This window comes from Urtica dioica, chromosome 2, assembly GCF_054948205.1.
Source record: "Urtica dioica subsp. dioica isolate 48M chromosome 2, U.dioica_male_clone48M_v1_H2, whole genome shotgun sequence".
Lineage (NCBI taxonomy): Eukaryota > Viridiplantae > Streptophyta > Magnoliopsida > Rosales > Urticaceae > Urtica > Urtica dioica.
Window position 1 is genome coordinate 31,636,737 of NC_142757.1, and position 20,594 is coordinate 31,657,330.

The window sequence follows — 20,594 nt, forward strand, 5'->3', positions numbered from 1 at the left end:
GTTGTGGAGATATCGTCTTCGTCCGCCTCTTCGGGGGAGAGCGGGTCGGAATCTCGGGATTCAACGAGCCTATCTCTTTCGCAGGACCGAGGAGAGGGCTCTTCTCAAGGCATTCCGGGTCCAAGTGGGAGGACATTTGGGGTTGATCTCCCAGAGGAAGAGGATGAGGCCTTGGTCTTTGAACGGAAAGAGGGCCAGTTTTCGGCCAAGGTTTGGACTTCTCGGGTTACCGAGAAATATATACAAGGGCTGAGGGAGGAATTTGAGATAGCTGATGGAATTATCCTCTCGGCACCTTTGGAACATGAGAGAGCCGATCAGCCTCCTGTCGGAAAGATTGCGTTCAATAAGGCTATTTTGAACGTGATCGGGGGGTTGCCAATGCATCCTCTCATTTTCCAGTTCATTTCCGACCTGGGTTGTTCTCCTACCCAGCTCGTCCCCAATGTGTATAAGATCTTCGTTGGGATGGCCGTGCTATGGGCGAAAATTTATGATCGCCCTGTCACTTTGCAAGATTTTTCGCAATACTACTCGTTTAAGTCGGCCCCAGGGCAGCATGGTTACTATTATGCTCGGGCCAATGATGACCAGTCTAAGGTGGTTACTCGCCTTCCGACCAGCCAGAAAAATTGGAAAGACCATTTCTTTTGGGTTGAAGGGAACGCTTCTTATGAAAGGTGCCCCATAAGGGCTCCGTTCTCGGAACTGGGTGTGACTCTAGTTCAGAATTCTTATTTGATAAACTGAGCCAGGTTTTTGTTCTGGTTTCCTCATATGTTTTATGTTTGGTTCCAGGTTCCCTTCCGCAATACCCCGAGGACGAGCGACCACTCCACTCAGAGATTTTTGATCTTTCAGAGGCTGATCGGTCGACGTTTTTGTTGTCGGACCCAGACCTGCTCGACCAATATTATTATTACCCCTATTCGAGTGAGTATTCTACTTGCCCCTTATCAACTTGCATATGTTCCAGTCTTCTCTCATTTTCATTTTTGTTTCTTAACAGAGATTGCCCAGATGGCGAAAAAGAAATCTGCTCCCGAGCTGATCCCTCTCAATCCGAAACGTGTCAAGGCTTCTAAGGCTTCGGCTGCCAGTAAGCGGGCGGCCTTGCCTATTTCGAAGGTTTCGGAGCCTCCGAGCTCTTCTCCGGTTAAGAGCCTGGCCGAGCCTTCTTCTGCCTCTGATCCTCTGGCTCCGGTTGTCACTTTCCTCCGCGAGCGTTTCCCTGCCGAGAAGGTTCAGGAGGTTCTCAGGTTCGAGCCTTTGGAGAGGCTTAACCAGGCCACCGATTTGGCGGTTTCGGTACATTTTTACTCATCTAGTCGGTATCTTTTCCCTTTTTTGATAACTCATTGTGGCTGACCTTTTGATCATCGCAGAGCTTTGTCAGCATGACCGGTCTCGTCGGACTGCTAGGCTCCGAGCTCACTTCCCTGAGACAAAGGAATGATCGATTCCTCAAGGAGAGAGATGCTGCCAGGGATGAGACGGCCAAGGTTAGGTCAGAGCTAAACCGGAAGTTCCGAGAAGACCTTGAGGCTGCTCGCTTAGCGGCGGTGGAAGAGTACAAAGCTTCCGAGGATTATCGTGATATGCGCGATGATCTCTATACCGCTGGAATGACCGAGGCTGTTCGGCTCCTTGGTCCGAAGAATCCTACTCTGGATGCGACGGACCTCGATCTCGACTCGGAGTCAAGGGCCAGCGAAGAAGGCGACCAGGAGTAGAGTTTATATTTGTTATTTTTTGCTTTTCAATTTCTGCTAACCCGCTTGGGTTTTGAACAATTGATCCGTGGTCGGATCTTTATTATGCAATTTTCGTTTTACCCTTTCGGGTTTTGAACAATTGATCCTTGGTTGGATCTATATTTTGTGTTAATTTACTTGAGTTTCAAAATTTTGGCAAAGTAAAGTATAACTAGGTATATTTTGAATCTTAAGTTTTCTAAAAAAAACTGTTTGTTAGTTATCCAGCCGCCCAGTTTACTTTGTTGAAACTATAAAAACGAAAGATAAATAATACGTAATGTGATTACTTGAAAACATAAGTAATTCCGAGTAGAGGAACGAAAGATAAACAATTACTTGAAATCATAAGTACGTGATTACTTGAAATCATAAGTACGTGATTACTTGAAATCATAAATAATTCCGAGTAGAAGATCGAAAGATAGAAAATTACTTGAAATTATAAGTACGCGCGACCAAGCCGCTTTTCGAAATTGTAAACATAATACATGCGACCAAGCCGCTTTTTGAAAATGTAAACGCGATACACGCGACCAAGCCGCTTTTTGAAAATTTTAACAAGTAAAAAACTTAAACGTAAAATCGGCGAAGGTGCTCAGCATTCCAGGGGTTTTTCTCCATATCGCCGCTCAACTGTTGTAGTCGGTAGGCCCCGTTTCCGAAGTCTTCTCGGATGATGTAGGGTCCTTCCCAGTTTGCGTTGAAGGCTCCTTCCTGGTGGATTTTGGTGTCGAGAAAAACTCTTCTGAGGACTTTGTCGCCGACTTTGAATGATCTTGGTCGGACTTTCCTGTTGAAATACCGAGAAACCTTTTGTTGGTTAGCTAGATTTCTTAATCTGGCTTTTTCTCTTTTTTCTTCTAACAGGTCTAGGCTAATTTCTAGCATGTCGTTGTTTACCTTTGTTGAGTAATTTTCTCTTCTCACTGTTGGTATCAAGACGTCGGTCGGTATGGCCGCGTCGGAACCGTATGCGAGGGAGAAAGGCGTTTCGCCAGTTGCGGAGTGCTCGGTGGTCCTGTATGACCAGAGGACTTCTTGGAGCATATCTACCCACTCTGACTTCTGCTCGTCTAACTTCGTTTTTAGGCCGTGTTTTATTGTTTTGTTGACGGCCTCCACCAATCCGTTGGACTGTGGTCTGACTGGAGTAGAAAAAACTTTGTTAATGCCATATTTTTCACAAAAACCTTTGAAGGAATCACAGTCGAACTGAGTTCCGTGGTCGGATACAATTTTGACTGGTATTCCAAACCGAGTAATGATATTTTTCCATACGAATTTCTCAATCGCATGGGCCGTTATTTTATTTAAGGGCTCGGCTTCAACCCATTTTGAAAAATAGTCGATGACTACAATCGCGTACCTGCATCCGCCTCGGCCTGTTGGCAAAGCTCCGATTAGGTCTGTTCCCCATTCTGTGAACGGGATCGGGCATGAGAGGGAGATGAGGGGATTAGGTGGAAGCCTCGGGATGTTTGAAAACTTTTGACACTTGACGCATCTTTGCGTCATGCGCTGAGCATCGGTTTTTAATGTTGGCCAGTAGAGTCCCTGTCGGATGATCTTTTGTGCCAATGCTTCGCATCCGATGTGACTTCCGCATATCCCTTCATGGATTTCTCTGAGAATGTACTCGGCTTCGTCTTCATCTAGACATTTGAGTAGAGCTCAGGAAAATCCCCTTTTGTAGAGATTCTGACCTTCGAGGAAATATCGGGCAGCTCTGAACTTCAAGCTTCTAGCCTCATTTTTCTCTTTGGGTAGAGCTCCGTGCTGCAAGTATTTCCTGATCGGAGTTTGCCAAGACTTTCGTCGCTCGACCTGAAGCACATGGGGGGCTTGCTCAATGCTGGGCTGCCCAATTTTGATCACTGGGATTGACTCCGACTCTGATCCTTGAGTGGCGTGTTTCGCTAATGCGTCGGCCTCTTCGTTCATGGCCCTTGGGACTTGGGTGATCTCGCAAAGTTCGAATTTGCTTGCTAGGTTTCTAGCTTTCTCGGCATATAGCGACATCTTTTCGCCTTTTGCCTGAAATTCACATTTCATTTGATTAACAATTAACTGAGAATCCGAATATACTTTGAGCTTTTTGATTTCTAAATCTTTTGCTATTTGTAGCCCATGTATCATAGCTTCGTACTCAGCTTCATTGTTCGAAGTATTAAAATCGAATTTTAAAGCGAATTTTACCTTCTCTCCTTCTGGACTGGATAGCGCAATTCCGACCCCAGACCCCTTTTCGTTGACTGCTCCGTCTACATACATGTCCCAAATCGGGAATTCAACTGGCCTGTTTGTGAACTCTGCAATGAAGTCAGCGACTGCCTGCCCTTTAATTGCTGGTCGGGGGCTGAAGTGTATGTCATATTGTGTCAACTCAATTGACCATTTCATTAGCCTTCCGGACACGTCAGGCTTTTGCAGCACCTGGCGCGGTGGGAAATTGGTGAGGACTGTAATCGGATGTGCGAGGAAGTAGTGTTTTAGCTTCCGAGAAGCAGTGATGATGGCGAAAGCTAGCTTTTCGAGTTCAGGGTATCTTCCTTCCGCCTCGTTAAGGCGCCGCGAAGTATAATAAACCGGGACCTGGTGTTTTCCCTCATTTTTGATCAGCGCTGAACTTACTGCATGTTCCGAGACAGCTAGGTAGATCTCCAGGGGCTCTCGTTCATGCACTTTCCTTAAAGTCGGAGGCCATGCCAAGTGTTCCTTTAGAGATTCGAAGCTCTCATCGCACTGCTTGGTCCATTCAAATTCCTTGGAGCCTCTGAGTATATTGAAGAAGTGAATACTTCGGTCGGTAGACCGAGAGATAAAGCGACTTAATGCAGCTATGCATCCTGTCAGTTTCTGCACTTCTTTGATGTTTCGTGGTGGTCTCATGTTCCATAGGGCTGTGATCTTTTCTGGATTCACTTCAATGCCTTGTTCATGAACGATGAAACCTAAGAATTTACCTGCAGAGACACCAAACGTACATTTTAGAGGGTTTAGTTTCATGCGATATTGGCTTAAAAGTTCGAATGATCTTCTAAGATCATTCGTATGTTCAACTATTTTTCGGCTTTTAACTAACAAGTCATCGATGTATGCTTCCATCGTAATCCCGAGTAATTCAGCGAACATTCGATTTACTAATCTTTGATATGTTACTCCAGCATTTTTTAACCCGAAAGGCATTACCGTGTAACAGTATAGCCCCCGATCAGTTATGAATGCCGTGTGGTCCTGGTCGGGACCATACATAGGGATTTGATTGTAGCCAGAGTAGGCATCCATAAAACTTAGGATTTCATGGCCTGCCGTGGCGTCTACTAACTGATCTATTCTCGGCATAGGAAAACTATCCTTAGGGCAAGCCTTGTTTAGATCTGTAAAATCCACACAAGTTCTCCATTTCCCGTTAGGTTTCTTGACCAGGACGGGGTTGGCTACCCATTTAGGATATTTAGTTTCTTTTATCGATCCGTTAGAAATCAGTTTGTCTACTTCTTCTTTTAGGGCTGTATACCTTTCGGAGTTTAAAGCCCTTCTCTTTTGTCTGATAGGTTTTTCTTTAGGATCTATATTTAACCTATGACATGCTATTTGAGGATCTATCCCCGTCATGTCGGACTGTGACCAGGCAAATATATCTAAGCTATTAGATAGGAGAGTAATTAAGTTACTTTTGGTACCTGATTCAAGATATTTTCCAATCTTGAGCTTCTTTTCAGGTTGTATTGGATCTGGGGCGACTTCCTCGATTTCGTCTCCTGGGCCAATTTCTTCTCGGCTCGAAAGGTGTGGGTCGAAATCTGAGTCGATCATCATAACCCTGTGGACATCTTTGTCCTGACTCTCTTTGAGATAATTTGCATAGCAGCTCCTTGCGATAGCCTGAGTTCCGACTACTTCACCTACCCCGTGCTCGGTAGGGAACTTCATCTTCAAATATTCCACCGACGCGATGGCCCCGAGGGACAGCAAGGTCGGCCTGCCAATGATCGCATTGAACGAAGATTTTCCGGGGACCACTATCCACGCTGTGTTGGTGGTTTTACTCCTCGGGCTCTCTCCCACAGTTATTGGGAGTGAGACTAATCCCTTTGGCTGGATTGAGTCTCCTGTGAAGCCATAGAGATTTTCAGGGGAGGGAGCCAATGCGTCTTGCTTAATACCCATCTTATTGAACGTGTCTTCATAGAGCACGTCAACATCACTTCCAGTGTCCACCAAAATTCGGTGTACATTCCTGTTGCCGATAAGAGCCGAAATGACCAATGGATCGTTGTGAGGATACATCACCCACCGAGCATCTTCTGCTGTAAAGGTGATAGGCTCCGAGCTAGATTTGGCTATCTTGTTAGGCCTCTGCTCGGCTGTAAACAAGATCTGCCGGGGTCCTGCGTAGGCTTCCCTTACATAGCTCTTTTGAGCGCTCCTTGAAGTTCCTCCCACATGTGGTCCTCCGACTATGAGTGAGATTTCGGCATACGCCTCACCTTTCTGTTCCTCTTGTTCCCCTTGCTCGGCCTTGAATTTCTTCAACGCTCCTCTTCGGATTAGAGCTTCTATGGCTTCTTTGAGGTTGAAACAGTCGGCAGTGCGGTGACCGATGTCCGCGTGGAAAGCGCAATATTTTGTTTTATCTCTCCTTGAGATATCTTTCTTGATCGGCCTTGGCTTAGGGAAATCTTCCTTGTCCTGTGTAAGACTAAATATCTCCTCTATCGGGGCATTGAGCTTATGATATTTATCGAACTTACTGGAAAAAGGTTTCAGAGGTCCTGCTCCCGACCGGCTCTTCTTCGGTGGGCGGTTGTCCTCAGAATGTCGTTCCCTATGCTCTTCTCGGTAGCTCTTCGGTGGCTTTGCTTTTCTTGCCGCTAGCCTTGCTTCCTCCGCGTTGATATATTTCTGAGCTCTCTTCAGAAAATCGTTGTAATCCCTTAGACTAGTCTTCTGAAGTGACCGCCAGAATTCTGATTCTGTTCGGACGCCGGAGGAGATCCCGAAGAGCTTAAAGTGTTCGTTCAGATCGTCAACTTGAAGAGCTTGCTCCGAATAGCGATTAATAAAATCTTTTAGAGACTCGTCATGGGCTTGTCTTACCGCCAGCAGCCTTTCTTTGGGAGTTTCCCTGAGCTGGAGCCGACAAACTGTTCCATGAATTTTCTAGATAGCTGTTTCCAGAATCCTATGGAGTTTGGCTTTAATTTTCTGTACCATCTTTTGGCTGAGCCAGTCAGAGTGATACAGAAAGCTCTGCACATAACTTCTGGTCCGGCTCCTTGCAGCAGCATCCAAGAGGAAAATGTGTCTATATGGTCTCCCGGGTCGGTCTTTCCATCGTATACTGGGATGCTTGGCATCCTGAAACGATCAGGCAACGGGTGTTCTAACACGCGGGCCGTGAAAGGGGAGATAGCTTCTCCGACTTTCGGAACAGACTCCTTCTGACCTAGGGCTACCTCTTCGATCCGACGTTCCAATCTTCTAAGATTTGTTTTGTTGGTGCTTGCACTGTCTTCGGTCTCCGAGCTTTCTAAGCTGTGCCTGAAAGTGCTTGAATGTCCTTTGTCCATGATGGGCTGGTACCGATCAGGAATCTTTTCCTGACTGTACTGCTCATTCTCGGACTCGAATCATCTTCCATCCTCTCATACCGATCTCTAGCATGTTTCCAAGGTTTCTTAACCTGTGGATCTTGCCCGATGGGTTCTTTCCCTGATCGGTGTGAGGGCTCTTCATCTGGGATCACTATCGCGCTTCGCAGTGTGACCCTTTTCGCCTGCAACCTTCTCTTCAATTCCCTGTTATTTGCCTCTAAGACCGAGAGACGTTCTTGCATCTGTCTGAATTGTTCTTCGAGGCTGGGTTCCGGAAGGAGTTCAGCTATTTCTTCCGAGGTGAGAGGCAGGGTGCAGTTATGGTGCTCTATCTCCGTCTCCTGGTTAGAGACAGCGTTCACGGGTGCGGACGAACTAGCCATATTCTTCAGCTGGTTCCCCTCCTTCTAGAGCCAACTGTTGACCTGTAAAATCAGTACAACAATATCTCACGAAAATACACAGACTCCGAGTACGAGGGCTCCGAGTACAGAGGTGATTTAGGCAAGACTTTCTCTTTATACAGACGAATCTAATACAAGAGAGCAGTGTTTTCTAGAGATTTCAAGTGAAAGAAAGTGTGTAAAAAAGTCCGTGCTTCGTTCTGTGCCGCGGCTTCTATTTATACTCGTCTGGTGTGGCTTCGTGGTCGTGTCTTTGACGGTTATTCTGAGGAACGTGGGGTGATCAATCCCACGTTTTGGACGGTTTTGGGTAACTGCCTCACGCTGAGGTGGACGGTTAATACTCTTTGTATGGTTCCTGAACCGTCAAGGTGTGCGTTTTAGAGTTTGAAACATGTTTTCTATTGATTTTGACTAGTCTTTGACCCACGTTCTTCTCTTCTCTTCGAAGTTCTGATCGGTGGGTTTCGTTCTTAACTTATGAACGGTTCGTTCCTTTTCAATGGATGGCCCTTAGATTTACTTAACCTGAGCTCGGTGCTGGATTCTTCTCGCTGCTCGGGAGTCCGACTATCCTGCTCGGAGTCCGACTAATTTATCCCGTAACATATATATATATATATATATATGGAAACTATATATTCAACCTTAACCTGGACCATCACTACCAGCATGCAATCCATATCAAATTCTGTGACGTCTTTGAAACATGCCATTTCTTTAATTCAACTGAGCGCTTCTTTCACGCATATGGTCTGTTAGAAAAAAGCTTATATTAAATAAAGTGATTGAATTATTTAAAGCTTTATTTTAAAGTGTTCACTAAAAGATGAAATAGTGTGTTGTTGTTGAGAGAATGTGTTTGTGAGTGGGAAAGAGTCCCACATGAAATAAACACAAAGGTGTTGAGCACTTTATATAAGTTGCATTTAATAACCATGAATAAACAAGTGGTAGAAGAGAAATATGCCATGTGGATGTGAGGTGACGTATCTACGGTACCTTTCACACTCACATCGGTGACACCGGCGTCCGGCTTCGGCTCGAGCTCGGGCATAGAGGCTTTAGTGGCGCTTTGTAGGCGCACTTTGGCACGCCGGTCACGTGGGCCCGGGGCGAGTCCCGGCAAAACGGCGCGGTCCACGGGCTTCTCGCCAATAGTCGCGCCTCCTGTTTCGGTGGTTATTTTTGGTTATCATTTGAATGGACAGTCACATCGTTTGGACAACGATCATGTAGTTTACGTCTGTTCCTGTCATTTGAACGAAATGGTGCTTCTGTTCGTCAAACCTTTTCACGAACAGGTACGATTTCTATATAAACCGAGTTCGGTTTCAGAAATTAAAACATGGTTTTCGAACCTGCTCTCTCTTCCCCGAAACACTTTTTTCCAGAAAATTGTTCTTGCCTATTTTCGGATTTCACTCTGTCTTGGTGCATGTTGTCAATGGTGCCCACAAGAAGAGTTATAGTCTTTATTTTGTACATTTGATGTAATAAAGTCTCACGAAGACTCTTGCTTGTAATTGCTTATTCACTAATAAAAAGTTGAAACGTTCATTCATTCTTCCTTGTCTGTTTGAAGCTTTATGATAAATGTTTAGTCCATAAACAAACTTAACAACTTACGAAGAGACAAATGTAGATTTGCATGAACAAACTCTTCGTAGTTTGCTTAAAACGCTATATTCGCAATCTAAGGGTCAAATGACTATTGACCTCAATACGATTGTTAGGAGAATCTATGATGTCTGGTTATGGGGCATTGAGAGTTGGAGACTCTATAGTTCTTCTAGGTATCTTCCGAAGGTACTGAATTGACCAGTGCACTTCTAGAGACAATATAAGAACAAACCATTTAACCTCTTATGTCTCGAAGTCACTACGTATGAATTGCATCGTGCTTACCTTAATCCTGAAATGAGACATGCCATTTCATAGCTTACGTATTCTCATTTGAGAAAGTCAGAGTTCGGACTCACTATGTGATTCTGAACAGGGCCTATTGGTGAAGTACTAAGTTGTGAGAATGTCATGAGTAACTTTGTGAAGTTCTCATAGATATGGAATTCATGTACAAGATTGCTGAAATGCAATGTATATCACCTCATGCTTTGTTCCTTGGAGTGTGAATAAATGAACTGGCCAGTGTCCAAATGGAGTCCTGACTCTTTTGGATGAAACAATGTGACTTGTTAGCTCCTCGTCAATACATTGTTTCTAACTTATTCACAAGCGACAAAGGAGTTGAGGAAATAAAAGCTAGAAGGGTAAAATGGTAATTTTGTAAATCCCGACTAGCTGATGATATTCATGAAGGGTAAACATAGATAATATTCAGTGGATCCGCTCATCATAATTTGGTTGAATTCTTGGGTAGAAAATAAATTCATTTGAACCGAGAGATTTTCAGTGTCAACTCTTTAGTGGAGTCAGTTGACATTAAACTAAATTTGGAAAAGGTTTGTGAACTTTTGAGTCCAAGTGTTTAGCTCAAGCTTTGTTCATTTGGGTCCATGAGGTCACTGTCACAAATCACATCGAGTAGGAATAGTTAAACTAGAAGCTAAGTCAAAACAAGAACGAGACAAGTTTTACGAAAATTGTCAAAAAGGTATTTTTGTCCTTTTGGACAAGGATGAAATGAATGTCAATAAATTTTTTGACAAGGTCATTTGATGACTTAATGTCACTCGGCCAAATTAGTTTAATTGGGCCTTGTGGATTAATTTCATTTCATGAGAATTTTATTGAAAATTCTTAATGGGCATTTCTCATGTTGTCATGAACAAATGAAGAAGCTTCTAGAAGTTCCTTCTACAGAAGCCTTGGGCGCCCAACATAAAGAGAGAAAGAAATTATTTTGTCATGAATGTATCAAGATACTTGCCAAAAGAAAAAGAGGAAAAAAATTTCCTATGCATAGCGAGAGAGAATCAGCCAAGTGAGTCAAAGGCAAGACAAGGGAATAAAAGAGGAAACAAATCCAAGCCTTCTAGAAGGCTGCCTTGGCCGTGTTACTCATGAGGGAATAAGGTAATATTTGCTCATGAATATGTGATATTCTATAGAAGAGGAAACTACCTTATTGAAGGTAAAGCCTCTCCTATAAATAGGAGCCTTATTTTCCTCATTTCATTCATCCAAGTTTTAGAGACTGAGAACTTCTCTCTCTAGCTTGGCCGCCCCTCTCGCCTTCTCTCTCTAAGTTCTTTTCGTTTTTGTTTTGGCATCTAGGTCCTCATTTGACCTAGCGAGTTTAGCTCTTCGACTTTGAGACTTGTTCTTGAGTCGTAGTGTTTAAAAGTGCCCACACACTAATTCCTAATTTTTCTCGAGTGATTATAGTGATAGAAACTTTCGTGGTTTCTCGAGTTGGCGAGGAAAGAAGAGAGACGTGCTGCGAGGGAGACGAACGTTTTCAACCTTCCGAAGGCTCATCAACGATCAAGCTTCTAAAAAGGTTAGTAAATTATTTATGCTCATAATAGTTTTTATTTACGTGTACTTGCTCTTTGTCTAGGTTAGTAAAATCGTTTTACTTGTCAAAAGAAATTTTTTAAAATTCCGCCGCTTACCGAAGCGTTAAACTTTTTCTTAAACCCTAGATCAATTCCAACAAATGGTATCAGAGCTATGGTCAAAGATATGCATGTACATGTATTTAAAATTATGAGCTTGAAAATCGTTTTCGAAAGTTTACTAATTTTGTGACAAGTTATAATTGTTTTCTTCGATTTTATTAATTTATTGCTCATGCCTTTAAATGAAAAATCATGTTGATTTTCTATGAGTTTGGGATGTTATTAAAACACTTAGAATCAGTTCTAAAAGTTTTTAATTTTTTATATTAAAAAATGTGTTTTAAAGTTTGAGAAAATTTCGAGTAAATTTTATGACTAGTTATATTGTCTTGCTAGTTTCTTTTATTTACTTGAATCGTTTTATGCTTATTGTTATTTCTTTTATATCATGTTATTAACATGTTAATAAAACAAAAATAAAAGCCTTAACAACTTCCTAAAACGTTCCGTTACACTCGATTCTTTTTACGCACTAAAAGACCGAACTTTAATTATTTATGTTTTCTTCGAGCTGGAGTAAAACCCGCAGTAAAAGTGGTATACCTCTCTGCTCACTAATCGAAATTTAATGATTCTTGAATCAAATTAAAAGTCTGTCTGTCCTCTTTCCAATGCCACCGGTTTTGGGTCAAAAGGACATTGGAGCCGCCGGTTATGGCGATTTTACTCCAATGTGCGCGGCTGTTCCGAAAGTCCAGTTTTTTAGAATTCCAGATTTTCAGCCCCACTACCATGAGTTATAGAACTCTAATGAGATAATTTTCTTGAGGAAAAATGTTTTTTTATAAGATTATAAACATAATGTGAAAGATTAAAATGTTTTGATTTTTGAAAGTTTAATTGAAATCGAATTTTTACAAAACTAGTTTGAATTTTGAAAAACCGTTTTCGTTTTTAAACTTGAAAATATTTTGTCATCCAAATCAAATAAGTTTTCAACATTTTTTCAAAACTATATCTATATCACATATGTTCAAAATCTATATGCTCTTGAAAATTTGAGTGGGAGGTCTCCTTGTAGACAAGCCGAAAAATAAAAAGATGTGTAATCTCAAACTTCCAAGTGTTCGAGTGAGTTGAAGTTCACACTTCCCTCATGCACTTTCCCCAAATAGAAAATAGGAAAAGATCCAAGTATGTACCTTGTGCCTTTATGCACTAACACTGCTCTGAACATGATGATCTATGATTCTCTTCTAGTTGTCCGCTCTGTCGCTCTCTAACTAGGAAATCCGTTTCCGAACTTCCAAGAGTCGATGAACCAACTCCAAAAACTAAGTGGGAGGGTTATATTTGTTGTTTGTAACCCACGATCCCCAACACTAATGAAAGAAGCAATTAACGTGGGACTAAGAGCCACTCTTGCGACCCTCTCTTAAATGGGATTACTCCAAGGCGTTTTTGCTTCGATCATTGCTCAATGAGCTACGTCCGAGAGTGAGACGATGATGACAGGGCCTCCCCTTGGGGGATTGTTTTTCAAAGTTGATCTTTTGGACTAAGTGGTTGGTTGCACACTTAGGCCAATCCCTAGTAATCCTCCCTTGAGGCTCTGCGAAAGGATGTGAGTGATCAAACCAAGTTAAAAGGTGGCTAGTCAGAATTGGTGTATTGACATCTTGGCTAAGCATTAAGGATGTGTCATTTACTTATAAATGGAGATTTTTTGCGGTCTTCTCTTGAGGGAGTAAATTATCGTTTAGTTTATAACACCTTTGGATTTTATCAAGTCTTAAACAAACTTAAATCCTAAACCAAAGACTAATCATAAACTTGTTTCAACTTAATTAAGCAACATGTCTCTCAACCATCTCTCAATCATCTTTTCCTCGAACAAACTCGAAAAAGAAAAATACGTAGATTCGAAACGTAACCTCGATATCATCCTTACCATTAACAAGCACAAATGGGTACTCACCACCCCGTGTCCTCCTCTGACGAATGATGATTCGACTCAAGAGGACAATGACGCCTTAGCGGCCTGGCTTCGATCCGATGAGATTGTGAGGTGCTATATCTTAGCATCTATGAAAAATATGCTGAAAAAGCAACATCGTGACATCGATACTGCAACCGACATGCTCCACAATCTCCTTGAGATGTTTGGAGGGAAAAGGCGTTAAACAAGGCTACAAGCATTCCGACAGTTTATGAACTGTCGCATGAAGGCTGGGACTCTGTCAGGGACTATATGGTGCTGATCATTAGTTACCTGAATAAGATGGAAATCCTAGGATCTAAGATTGACTAGGAGACCAAAATATATTTGATATTGGCAACTCTCCCTGATTCTTTTGATAACTTCAAGCAGAACTACTGCATGAACAAGCTAGAGTACACTGTTACCGAGCTTCTGAAGGAGCTTCACACTGCTAAAGGTCTCACTAAGAGAAATAGGAATCAAAGAGAGGCTCATGCTACTGAGCACAAAGCCTCCACCTCTGGATCTAAGAAGAGACCTCACAAGGCCGAAAAGAAAAACTGTCCTGCCTCTCTCAAAGCAAAGGAACATACTATTGTACTAGTTACCGAAGCATGCTTAGTAGTTGATAATGTATCAACGTGGATTCTTGACTCCGCTGTTACTAACCATATTTGTTGTTCCTTGACTGGTTTCAAGAAAACCAAAAGCTCAGAGGAAGGCGAGTTCTGTTTCAAATGGGTTGATGGGAGCCTGGTGTCTGCAAAGGCTGTGGGATCCGTGACGCTGTCTTTTGAAGACCGCACTTTAAACTTGAATAATGTTTATTTCGTTCCTTCTTTTGGGAAGAACTTAATATCTGTTGCTCATCTTCGTGAGCAAGATTATTGTTTAATGTTCATTAAGAATGGAATTCCTATTTCGTTTCCTGATAATTCTTTTGTCACTGATGCATGTATGACGAATGCTCTTTTCTACATCTATCCCACTCAACCTTCTCTGTTAGACACCGAAATAGATAATGATCTAGTTGTTGGAATTGATCTAGGGTTTAAGAAAAAGTTTAACGCTTCGGTAAGCGGCGGAATTTTAAAATTTTTATTTTCACAAGTAAAACGTTTTTACTAACCTAGACAAAGAGCAAACACATGTAAATAAAAACTATTATGAGCATAGAAGTTTACTAACCTTTTTAGACGTTTGAACGTTGATGAGCCTTCGGAAGGTTGATAACGTTCGTCTCCCCTCGCAGCACGTCTCTCCTCTTTCCTCGCAAACTCGAGCAACCACGAAAGTTTCTATCTCAAGAATCACTCGAGAAAGAAAGGAATTAGTGTGTGGGCACTTTTAAACACGACGACTCAAGAACAAGTCTTAGAGTCGAAGAGCTAAAACACTAGGTCAAATGAGGACCTAGGTGCCAAAACAAAAACGAAATTGACTAGAGAGAGAGAGAGAGGAGTCGGGCAACAATGTCTAGAGAGAGAGTCTCTCAATCTCTAACTTATGTTGGATGAATGAAATGAGAGGAATGAGGTGGGGTATTTATAGGAGGAGGATTACCTTCAAAAGGTAGTTTCGTCATACCTCTTGCACGTCCAAATGAGCTTCTAGAAGCCTTTGGATTTGTTTCCTCATTTGCTTTCTCTCTTAGTTGGCCGAAATTGCACTTTCCTTCTAGAGGAAATTTGTTTCCTCTTTTTTCTTTTGGCAAGTATCTTCATACATTAATGCACAAAAAAAACTGTCTGTTTCTCTATTGGGCTGCACGAAATTAGTCTCCCATTCTCTTGGGTTGGACGGCCAAAGGGCTTCTAGAAAGCCTTTCTAGATTTTTCTTTACTTGTTCATGACAACATAAGAAAAGCCCATTGAGAATTTTCAAGTAAAATTCTATGAAATGAAATTAATCCACAAGGCCCAATGAACACATCATGGCCAAGTGATCTAGGCCATCATATGACCATGTCAAAAAATTTATTGACATTCATTTCATGCTATGTCCAAAAAGACAAATTTACCCTTTTGACAATTTTCTTAAAACTTGTCTCGTTCTTGTTTTGACTTAGCTTCTAGTTTAACTATTCCTACTCGATGTGATTTGTGACAGTGACCTCATGGATCCAAATGAACAAAGCTTGAGCTAAACACTTGGACTCAAAAGTTCACAAACCTTTTCCAAGTTTAGCTTAATGTCAATCGACTCCACTAAAGAGTTGACACTGAAAATCTCTCGGTTCAAATGAATTTATTTTCTACTCAACAATTCAACCTAATTGTAATGAGTGGATCCACAGAATATTATCAGTGTTTACCCTTCATGAATATCATCAGCTAGTCGGGATTTACGAAATTACCATTTTACCCTTCTAGTTGTTATTTCCTTAACTCCTTTGTCGCTTGTGAATAAGTTAGAAACAATGTATTGACGAGGAGCTAACAAGTCACATTGTTTCATCCAAAAGAGTCAGGACTCCATTTGGACACTGGCCAGTTCATTTATTCACACTCCAAGGAACAAAGCATGAGGTGATATACATTGCATTTCAGCAATCTTGTACATGAATTCCATATCTATGAGAACTTCACAAAGTTACTCATGACATTCTCACAACTTAGTACTTCACCAATAGGCCCTGTTCAGAATCACATAGTGAGTCCGAACTCTGACTTTCTCAAATGAGAATACGTAAGCTATGAAATGGCATGTCTCATTTCAGGATTAAGGTAAGCACGATGCAATTCATACGTAGTGACTTCGAGACATAAAAGGTTAAATGGTTTTTTCTTATCTTGTCTCGAGAAGTGCACTAGTCAATTCAGTACCTTCGGAAGATACCTAGAAGAACTATAGAGTCTCCAACTCTTAATACCCCATAACCAGACATCATAGATTCTCCTAACAATCGTACTGAGGTCAATAGTCCTTTGACCCTTAGATTGCGAATATATCGTTTTAAGCAAACTACGAAGAGTTTGTTCATGCAAATCTACATTTGTCTCTTCGTAAGTTGTTAAGTTTGTTTATGGACTAAAAGACTAAGGTTTTATCATAAATCTTCAGACAAGGAAGATTGAATGAACGTTTCAACTTTTATTAATAAATAAGCGGCTACAAGCAAGAGTCTTCGTAAGACTATATGACATCAAATGTACATAAATATACACTACAACTCTTCTTGTGGGCACCATTGACAATAAACTCCCACTTGATTCAAAGAAGATATGTATAGTCGTTCATGCCTAATCTTTCTCGATGTTGGTCGAAGACCTTATTCGCTAGGGCCTTGGTGAATGGATCTGCCAGAGATCTACTTCACCTCTACGTCTCCGCGCAGCGCGATCTCTCGAATCAAATGGTATTTCCTCTCAATATGTTTAGAGCGCTTATGGCTTCGATGTTCCTTTGAGTTAGCGACAGCCCCACTATTATCACAATAAAGGGTCATGGGCTCGTCGACGTTTGGAACAACTTCCAAATACTTAAGGAATTTTCTAAGCCATACAGCCTCTTTGGATGCTTCACAAGCAGCCACATATTCTGCTTCCAGTGTGGAGTCAGCAATGCAAGATTGCTTAATACTTCTCCACACAACAGCTCCACCATTAAGGATGAACACAGATCCCGAAGTGGATTTCCTGGAATCCTTATCCGCAATCGGAGTCGGTATATCCCGTCATATTCAGGTCAGTACCTGAGTATGTAAGCATCAAGTTTCTAGTTCTTCGAAGATACTTAAGCACATGCTTAACAGCAATCCAGTGCTCGGGTCCAGGGTTGGATTGGAAACGGCTAACTACGCCAACAGCGAAACAGATGTCAGGTCTAGTGCAAAGCATAGCGTACATGAGGCTTCCTACGGCAGAGGCGTAAGGAATCTTCCTCATATCTTCAATCTCTTGTGCAGTCTTGGGAGACTGGTCCTTAGAGAGTGAAACTCCATGCCTAAAGGGTGTTTGGCCTTTCTTGGAGTCTTGCATCGAGAAGCGATCCATTACCTTATCAATATAAGATGCTTGAGAGAGCGACGGTGTCCGGTTTTTCCTATCTCGAAAGATTTGGATCCCCAGAATGTATGCGGCTTCTCCTAGATCCTTCATATCGAATTGCTTTGCCAGCCAGACCTTAACCTCAGATAACTTACCCACGTCATTACCAATGAGTAATATATCATCGACATATAGTACCAGAAACACAACCTTACCTTCGTGTATTAACTTGTAAACACAAGGCTCATCTATTGACTGTTCAAAGCCGAAGCTCTTCACAGTTTCATCGAATCTAATATTCCATGACCTAGATGCTTGCTTTAATCCATAAATGGACTTAAGCAACTCACAAACCTTGGTCTCTTGACCTTCTTCCACGAAACCGTCTGGTTGGGCCATGTAAATGCGCTCGTCAAGATTGCCAATCAGGAAGGCTGTTTTGACATCCATTTGCCAGATCTCATAGTCGAGAGCTGCAGCTATGGATAGGAGTATGCGGATGGATTTAAGCATCGCAACTGGCGAGAAGGTTTCTTCATAGTCAATCCCTTCTTGTTGGGTATAACCCTTCGCCACAAGTCGTGCTTTGAACGTCTCGACGTTCCCATCAGGACCCATTTTCTTCTTGTATATCCACTTACACCCTACGGGTTTAATCCCTCCAGGAAGGTCTACAAGTTTCCAGACTTTGTTGACATACATCGAGTGCATTTCAACTTTCACGGCGTCAAGCCAAAGGTTAGATTCAGAACAAGCCATTGCTTGGCTATAGGAAACAGGATCATCCATGTCGGAGACGGCTACGAGAGAGTCTCCATAAGACATGTACCTGTCAGGCTTTTGAGTAGCCCTCCCACTACGTCGAAGTACTACTTGACGAGATTCTGATGAGTTAGGTTGTGTTTCAGTTGGGGTAAGAACAGTTCTTACAGATGAGGTAGAAGCTTCCTCACCCAACTTTTCTTCAAGCACAATTTTGCTTCTAGGTTTTGCATCCTTCATGAAGTCCTCCTCAAGGAAACGAGCATTCGTGCTAACGAAAGTCTTATCGTCCTCGGGACTATAGAAAGTAAAACCCTTGGTTTCCTTTGGATATCCAACGAACAGACACAATTCTGACCGACTAGCCAACTTGCTAGTCTTTTGCCTTAGCACGTGTGCAGGGCAACCCCAAATTTTGATGCGGCCAAGATTCACTTTACGGCCAGTCCATCGTTCATAAGGAGTAGCAGGAACCGTCTTGTACGGAACTTGGTTCAGAATATAAGCGGCTGTTTCGAGGGCATATCCCCAAAAGGAAAGAGGGAGTGATGAGTAACTCATCATTGATCTAACCATCTCCATAAGAGTTCGGTTTCTTCTCTCTGACACTCCGTTTTGTTGAGTTGTGCCAGGTGCGGTAAGCTGAGAAGCGATACCTTCTTCTTTAAGAAAGTCATCGAACTCTCCAGACATATACTCACCACCTCGATCAGATCGAAGGGTTTTGATCACTTTGCCAAATTGCTTTTCCACTAAAGCGCTAAAGACCTTATATACGTTAAAGTTCTCGGATTTGTGTTTGAGCAAATAGACAAAACCATATCGTGAGTAATTATTGGTGAAGGTAACGAAGTATTCGTATCCTCCACGTGCATGTTGGCTGAGCGGACCACATACATCAGAATGTATTAGTTCCAGCAACTCAGTGGCTCTTCGACCCTTATCGGAGAAAGGTCGCTTAGTCATTTTTCCTTCTATGCAGGATTCACAAGTAGGTAGTGAACCTATTGCAGATGATTGGAGTGGACCATCCCTCACAAGTCTCTTAATCCTATCTAAACTGATATGACCAAGTCTTAAGTGCCATAGGTATGTTGATTTTGTTAGATCGGAGGATTCATAAAGTTTGATCCTCTTTGGCTCCCTAATTAGGACATTATCTATTTCGGTGTCTAAAAGAGAAGGTTGAGTGGGATAGATGTAGAAAAGAGCATTCTTCATACATGCATTAGTGACAAAAGAATTATCAGGAAACGAAATACGAATTCCATTCTTAATGAACTTTAACGGATATTAAGTTCTTCCTAAAGGTAGGAACAAAATAAATATTATTCAAGTTTAAAGTGCGGTCTTCGCAGACACCAGGCTCCCATCACCCCATTTGAAACAGAACTCGCCTTCCTCTAAGCTTTTGGTTTTCTTGAAACCATTCAAGGACAACAAATATGGTTAGTAGCAGCGGAGTCAAGAATCCACGTCGATACATTATCAGCTACTAAGCATGCTTCGGTAACTAGTACAATACTATGTTCCTTTGCTTTGAGATAGGCAGGACAGTTCTTTTTATTGGCCTTATGAGGTCTCTTCTTAGTTCCAGAGGCGGAGGCTTTTTGCTCAGTAGCATGTGCCTCTCCTTGATTCCTCTTTCTCTTAGTGAGACCTACAGTAGTGTGAAGTTCCTTCATAAGCTTGGTAACAGCGTACTCTAGCTTGTTTATGGAGTAGTTCATCTCGGAGGTATCAAGAGATGCGGGGAGAGTTTCTAAGATCATATCTATGACATTCTTCCCATCAGTCTCAGATCCTAGGATTTCCATTTTATTCAGAAAACGAATGATCAGTATCATAAAGTCTCTAACATGAGTCCTAGCCTTCATATGACAGTTCATAAACTGTCGGACTGCTTGTTGCCTTGCCTGATGCCTTTGCCCTCCAAACATCTCAAGAAGATTGTAGAGCATGTCGGCGGCAGTCTCGATGTCACGATGTTGCTTTTTCAGCATATTGTTCATAGATGCTAAGATATAGCACCTCACAATCTCATCGGATCGAAGCCAGGCCGCTATGGCGTCATTGTCCTATTGAGTCGAATCATCATTATGTTGCGATATTTTTATAACTAGCACGCAAGTGGACGTATCGAACAAGTAATAGTGTTACATAAGTAATGGATATCGATCCCACAGAGACTAGTTACTCTAGCGACGTTAAACAACCTAAAGCAAATTGATTTCACTGTATTAAGGTGGGAGGTGCAAGAATTAACTAGAATAAAAATAACAAGACATCAACGGAAATTTAACACGAAACTTCAAATAAGAGAAAATGGGGGTCACGACTTCACCGGAAAATTAAGACTCGGGGGTTTCGGGCTCCTACAACTTGACCTACTCTACTCATGCTAATCTCATTCTCCCTACGATATTACTAGCCTCTCTCGAGTGATCTAGCAACCTACGCAATTGACGGATTATATATCCTCTCGGCCTCTAATCCTATTAAAACAATCACGAGCAATGAACACGAGAATTCAAACGATTACATTAAGCTTAAGCCGTCTAGCAACCTAAGAACAAAAC

At 42.0% G+C, this 20,594-nt stretch overlaps 1 protein-coding gene across 1 annotated transcript; it reads right to left on the bottom strand.

Annotated features, from left to right (window-relative positions):
• Nucleotides 1-4,716: 4,716 nt before the first annotated feature.
• LOC149404357 (uncharacterized) lies at nucleotides 4,717-6,047 on the bottom strand. Its single transcript, XM_089607500.1, has 2 exons — nucleotides 5,686-6,047; nucleotides 4,717-4,720 (listed from the first exon to the last, which is right to left on the bottom strand). The coding sequence occupies exons 1-2, from the start codon at nucleotides 6,045-6,047 to the stop codon at nucleotides 4,717-4,719; spliced, it is 366 nt and encodes a 121-aa protein (XP_089463626.1).
• Between the last annotated feature and the right edge of the window lie 14,547 nt (nucleotides 6,048-20,594).